Raw genomic sequence first — 7,090 nt, 5'->3', positions numbered from 1 at the left:
AAAATAGAACTGAAAAAAGATGCTTTGCTGTGTCATCAAAATCAAAGAAAAAAACTACCGCATCAGTTGCTGTAGTTTTTTTGGGGGTGGGATTTTTAGGGGGAGAAAAGGCCTCGATGATCTACAAAGGTCTCTATTTTTTTTTTTTAAAAAAAAGAAAACATTCTACTTTAATTATGTTACCAAACATAGAAATAAAAGAAAATGAAGGTCTATTTTTTTGAAAAAACAACACTTGTTCGTCGACTATAAAATTAAAATTGGGGAAAAAAGAATGCACTACATGATTTTCTACTTTTTTTTGAGGAGGATGGGGGATTTTTGGGGGCAGTAGGCGATGATAGCCGGAAAGAACAAGAACCTCATCTTTCTGGCAAAAAAGGAATGAGCTCTGGCCATGGTTTGCAACCACCATCTCAACCAAGGGAGAAGCGGCTCCATGCCGCAACCACCATCTCGACCACTAGAGGAGGGGCTCAATCGGATGTATTAGGATTTTCCGGTGAAGCTCTAGGGCTTCCACTAAGAGCAGAAGGTTCAAAAATTTGGCGATTTTAGAGGCGTGATTGCTGCTCCCCCTATGAGTGGGACAAACGAGAGGCAGCAATTGGTTTTTTTTCACATGGAATTTGAAAGAATTTTTTTTATGAATGCATCTGTATGGATTTCGTTATGCATTTTTTTAAAACTCTATATTGCATAATTAGCTGGTCGGCTTTTATACAATCAGCCACATAAGTATTTTATGCGGCCAAACCTCCCCACCCGATACTACAAAGTAACCTGCATTTCTTCTATGCATGTATTTGCATAATTTTTTCATAAGTTGCCTTACCTATTTCACATAAAAATAATATTTGCACTGTGCATCCTAACCTATATGGAAGCACGATCATGGTTTTTATGCAACCGTCCATATAAAAAAAAAATATGAGTGCATGGCCACTATTTTTTTGAAAAATTAGTTTTTCTCTCCACACCCCCCCCCCCTTTCTCTGCAAGTCTCTCGCTGATTCTCTTCCAAATTTTTTCAAATTTATTTTTTTAAAGTTCTTTTTCCCCCACAATGCATTATTTGTTTAGCTGCATGATTTATATTTCTGCATTTTTTTTTCAAAAAAATGAAAAAAATAAAGCTATGTACTGAACTTTTTCTCTTTCTTTGTCTTTTCAGGATACTCCACTACGGCGCCTCCTTGTGTTAGAAACAAAACTATAGATAGTGGATTTAATTTTTAGATTAATTGCTTCTACTTTTTTTAGTTAAATGTATAAGATTGATAAAAAATATTAATCCAATTGTTTGTTTTTTTCATGTTGAAGGTTGAATTTCCTATTCTTTTTCTCTTTTTTTCCTATAGATAAATAGCTGATTAATTAATTATATATCATATATTCTTTAGTTTGATGCTTGATTCTATTATCACCTTTAATTGCGAACATGGATTTTATTAAAATATCACCCGAACTAATGTTGGATGAAGTTGTTCCTAAGCTAGCGCTTCTTGCTCCTATTTATGGCATTGACTTGATGGACGACATATGTTTTAGAAATTTTGTAGATGTTGTCCTAGGCGACGAGGATAAGGTATTAGTGGTGGCTAGAGTTTGGAGATGCTCAAATATTGACAAGACTAGATTGGAAGAAGATGTTGTCTTACTTACTATAAAAAGATTAAAAAAAAATTAAAATTGAAATTTAGGATTTCAATTTTATTGGTAAAAAAATATTTTAAATATATAATTTTGTATATATATATATATATATTTCTTTAAATTACTTACAAACTGAATATTCGTATCTTTCTTTCTTCAAAATTTATTAAGAAGTCGCAGCGTCAAGCAGCTTCGTTGCTAGTCAAGGCATGCAATGTGAATTGAATGGAGATAAGGAGCAAATATACATGATCTGAACCATAGGGGCTTTGCTAGATTTCATGCAAGGAGCACCTATGAATTAGATGGAGCTTGCATGATGATGATGAATTTTGTCCCTCACCAATGAATGGAAGGGCCTTTCATCTAGGTAACCATGATGATGATATATATTTTTTATATAGATTAATATATTTATTAAGAGTATATATCTATATAAATATCAAAAATACTCTATAAATACCCAATCTCTCTCTATAAATCCCCTCCCTCAAATTACTCTAGAATTTGGAAAATCCTAGAAAAATTCTACCTCTCTCAAGTCTCCTGACCCTAGCTATCTCTCATGCCACTTTTCTTGGCCTCTAACCGCCAAAACCCTAACCCTAACTCTCCACTAGGCACTTTATGGGAAAGAGAGAAAAAGCATCGAAGGAGCATTGAATGCTTGCAACCCTCTCTCCTCCTCTTCTTTTCATTCCTTTTTATTTTTGTCATGCAAACGTAAACCCTGAGGATGGATTAGGAGACCTATTACTTTCTAGGATTTTTTTAATAGGAGAGATTACTTATTAGCTCATCTTCATCATTAAACTAGATCCTTACTCATAAGCATTATCCAATTAGTTAAGTTCTTAGTACTTTAGCTAGGTAGGGACTCCTAGTCCAAACTTATATCATAGGGAGAGCCCCGAACACTAGGAAATGACCTTGTGGTATATGGAGTCTGGATGAGAGTCTAGATCATTATAGTGATAAAGTTTTTGCACAGATTCCCTTCTTGGGCCATTCTCTTTTGCTTTTGGGTCCATTACATATACTTCTTTATTTCATTTATCAAATAAATGATGACTTGTGGTTTAGAGTTCGAACCTTGTAAGAGAAAGAATTAGTGTTTCATAATGGTGGCACTCCCATCGTATTTACCCATTACAAAAACAGTGCAAATTGAATGTCAATGGGGCCTTTTTCGTTTAGCCCAACCTCACGCTAGGCTCAGAAGCTCTTGTTCAAGCCCAGCTTATAACCCATCAAAACAAAGTATTGATATTTGAAATAAATCGAGTTATATATTTGGTTTTGCAAGACAATATTAGTTTGCTCATATAGAAGGCTGACCCTCTGGCTGTCAATTGAGTTGGATTTCATTTTAATCAAAAGATTTTGATTGGGCTAGCACTGGTGTTGAATAATGTCTTTTCTATTGACAAAGGAATCATGTGGAACTGCCATAAATTACAAGGTTGAAAATTTTTATTTTCTTTTTTATTCTTTTTCAACAATCTACAGAAATTATACATAGAAAAAAATATATTTTGTCCAAATGAAAGGAAGATCATTTACATGGGTAAAACTAAGATTGCTTGCCCTTGCACAAACGAATGGTCGTTGCTACTCTTGAAGAAACAAGAATAGCCTTGCTCATGGGTACCGAATTTAGCTCATGGTCTATTCCAATCACAACAAGAAGTGCTATGATGAATGATTAAGGCACTCTAATTAAGACCAGACACCCTCTAAGTATTGAATGGTTCCAAGTGAGATGTAAGGGAATAGTATGACACCCACTAAAGTTTTAGACTTAAAATAGCACATCAATTCGTTGTTTACACAATACCTGGCAATTGTTTTTTTTTTTTCTTTTTTTTTGGGTGAAAACAGCAATTTATATAACTCTAACTTGAGTACATCGTGCCAAATCAAGAAAAAACAAAAAATACAGAAGTTGAGGAATATCCCCTACCGATGTCCATAAAAACTTTTTGGAATACCGGGTAACAAAGAAAGCGATCCAGTCAACTGCTTTGTTTGCCTCCCTGAACACATGAGCTATCTGAACATGTCTCAGCTCCTGAAGCAATCTACGAGACTCATGGATGAGAGGATGCCCATCACCATACCTGTCCACTCTCTAGATCCCCTGGCAATTGTTCATGCACCTAAAGATACGTTTACATGGTCAAATGTAGATCCAAATCCAATAGTTCCTATCATGCAGCGTACTTGTCGTACCATGTGATTGCACTAAGATGCATCAATTGCATCAAGATGCACACGTTGCATGAGTTTTGCATCCATGGTAGGCGTAAATCTTCAATGGTCGTCCCATGATTTTAATCACATGGTGCAGTGATCAAACCATTGATCATGATGACCAAAATCCTTCGAGAACGGCAGAAAAGTTTCGGGCATACAAGTCAAAAACGTAACTCCAATGTTCAGCAGTCTTACCACGTGGTCGGCAGCATCACAGGCAGCCACCCCCGCCGGGCCCCGTACATCAGGACCGTCCATTAATCTCATCACGACCAAGTCCACGATCAACCCGGTCCAAATTTATCCCAAACCCAAGCCCTCTCTCTTTCTGTCCCCCCAGCTTCCCGCAACCTTCCCGTGGGCCCCACAATCCGCTCCCTTTTTTTTCTGGATACAACTAAGAAAAGCAATGCATCACGGAAAGCTTTTATCCTGAGACCGATCCTCTCCTCTCCACCGCCCGATCAAATCACGACGCGGCGGTGATCAGAACCACTCGGACGTCATAAAATAATGCGGCGAGAGCACGTGCCTCTTGGACGCGCACGCCACCGGCGTGATCCACTGACTCTTATCACCACCACCCCGCACGCCATCTTTTTGTGCACATTTGAACGTAGAAGACGTGCTGTTGTAGCTAGCACGCTGTTCCCTTATTATTCTCCTGTCACGGGATTAGCTTTTCTTTCTATTCCATCTTTCCTTGCTTTTTCTCGTGCTCTTGTTGGCATTTAAAACCCTCACGAATATCTCGGAATCCTCCCTCGCTTCCCCCTCTTCTCATTGCCAGGAATACAGCATAAGAATAGTTTAAAAAAAAAAGGAAAGAGAATAGAAGAAGAAGAAGAAGAAGAAGAAGAAACCAGCCATGTCGAGAGCCACCGTGGAGTTGGATTTCTTCGGCCTTGAGAAGGAGGACGCGGCCAGGTTCCGGCCAGTGAAGCCACGAAGCTCCATTCGAGGTACTTTATCCCATCCTCCAAGTATTTTATCCCATCATAAGTTTATTCTCTCTCTCTCTCTCTCATATCAAAGTTTGATGGTTCTGGGAATAGGTATCCAGAGTGCGATATCCGGCATAAATCCACAGCTTTTGAGGAGCGTGCTCGCCTCTGGTGGAGGAAGCGTGATGTTCCAGCCGCCGGCCCCAGCGGCGCCGGAGTCTCGCCGCCTGTTCCTTTCCCCGCCGCCGTCGCCGCCGCTCCCGCTCCTGATCCCGGCCTCCTCCAAGTAACCTATTCCTATCCCTATTCCTTTTTCCTATTCTAAAGAAATATTAAATCTATTATTTATTTTAATTTTTCCTCCTATTTCTTTTTAGAAAAGAAGAAAAAAATCTCTAATAATCTTTGTTCAGGACTACTAATGAGAGCCCTTCCGTAACGGCTCCGTTGACGATCTTCTACAACGGGACGGTCAACGTCTTCCACGTCGCCCAAGATAGGGTTTGTTATTTTTAAAAATAATATTTCCCAAATTTTTAAAATAATATAATAATTAATTATTTGGTATTTTATTCGAATTGGATGCAGGCGGAGAGTGTAATAAACTTGGCGGAGGACGTCAACCGCGTCAATATTCGGGAGTTTGGGTTACTCGAAAAACTTAACGGAGGTGATCACGACCACCTAGATCTCATCCCTCCTAATAAAGAATATTTTTGAGAGTATTCGGAATCCAACCTCAGATTTCCTCCATGATTTTACCTGAAGTTGAAGTTTTCTTTTTTCGCTTTTCCTGTAGATTTGCCGATGGCCCGGAAGAAATCTTTGCAGAGATTTATGGAGAAACGCAAGGAAAGGTGAGAAAACTAACTTAATATGGATCTCAAATTTAAAAGTGTTTTTTTTTTTTTAATGCATGCAAGTTTCCGTGGAAACTTCTTTGCATATGCCTTTTATAATTTAAGCACCTGTCATGGCTTTTTTGCCAATTATTTTATTCTATGGGTAAGTACTACCAGCGAGCTATATCATACCGCTTTAATTTTTTTAATGGGGCTCATGTATGGGTGTGAGTATGGTCTTTTTAATATTTTGGAACAAATTTTCCTCAAAAAATATTTTCCAATCATTTAAGTACAAAACCTGGACCCACCCGCCTAACAAATTTTCTAAAACGAGTAATCTTATCTTCACCCACCGAGGGCACCCAGTGAGGGGGCCCAATGATAACGACGGCACTCCCATCCGATCGCCCCGAAGTAGACACAAGTTTGTCGCCATCTGGAGAGATATGGTTGGTTGGATTCCCTTATTAGCACGAGAACGTGGTGGGTGGGGCCCAAGAATGGTCACCTTCTCGGTCTCTTGTCTGTTTCTCTCTAGGTTTAAAAACAAACTAAAAGTACAAAGAAAAAGGGCACGGCAGGGCATGGGATGAGGTGATGCTATGATGGGATTGCTGGTTTTTTTAATTTACTTTCTGGTGTTTCGAGGAGTCAAATTGATTGGTTGATGTCACGAGTTCGTTTTAAACGTGCAGATTGACTGCGTTGGGACCATACGAGGGGAAGACAGAGAAGACCACGGCCATGGATGTGGTCACCGCGTCCAACTTTTGATGGGAGACAAATAATTACCAAGCTTTCTTTAGCATTAGGTGTCAAGGAATACTAATTTGTCATTCATTTTGTTCCTTCTTCTGGTTGTTTTTTTTTTGTGGGGAGTATGTAGTCGATGATATACATTATAAGAAGAAAGTAGTTGTTTATACTTTAATGCACTCATATGCAAGTTCAAAATGTGAAACTTGAGATATTTTGACAACTAATATTAATAGTATGCTGGGATATAGTTTGAAAAGTGATCTTTTAGCCACTTAAGTTCTAATCAACCTTTATAACCCTTTTTTTTTATATTGCCTTCTTATTTACGCATACAGATTGTTCACGAAGAAGAGACTGAAATTGTAAAGAAATGGAATGACGCTGTATATGCTTTCATAAGCATCTCTCTCCGCCCCTCTCTCTCTCTCTATATATATATTTATATATGTATGCATATATATATATATATATATATATATATATATATATATATATATACTTTCATAAGCATCTCTCTCCGCCCCTCTCTCTCTCTCTCTCTCTCTCTCTCTCTCTCTCTCTCTATATATATATATATATATAGGGTTTTAATATATAGTAGCCAATATGTAATTCCATTTTAATTAATAA

The 7,090-nt window shown here is 38.0% G+C and overlaps 1 protein-coding gene across 1 annotated transcript; it reads left to right on the top strand.

Moving 5' to 3' along the window:
• Positions 1–4,539: 4,539 nt before the first annotated feature.
• LOC103696392 (protein TIFY 9-like) lies at positions 4,540–6,655 on the top strand. The gene is made up of 6 exons (XM_008778004.6): positions 4,540–4,874; positions 4,968–5,142; positions 5,270–5,357; positions 5,445–5,526; positions 5,656–5,713; positions 6,397–6,655. The coding sequence occupies exons 1-6, from the start codon at positions 4,781–4,783 to the stop codon at positions 6,473–6,475; spliced, it is 576 nt and encodes a 191-aa protein (XP_008776226.1). The 5' UTR covers positions 4,540–4,780; the 3' UTR covers positions 6,476–6,655.
• The last annotated feature ends 435 nt before the right edge of the window (positions 6,656–7,090 follow it).

Source organism: Phoenix dactylifera, chromosome 13, assembly GCF_051530095.1.
Source record: "Phoenix dactylifera cultivar Ajwa chromosome 13, Ajwa_hap1_PhDact_Kaust_v1.1, whole genome shotgun sequence".
NCBI lineage: Eukaryota > Viridiplantae > Streptophyta > Magnoliopsida > Arecales > Arecaceae > Phoenix > Phoenix dactylifera.
Note: the sequence above shows the minus strand (reverse complement) of the source record. Positions and strands in the feature narration are given on the sequence as shown.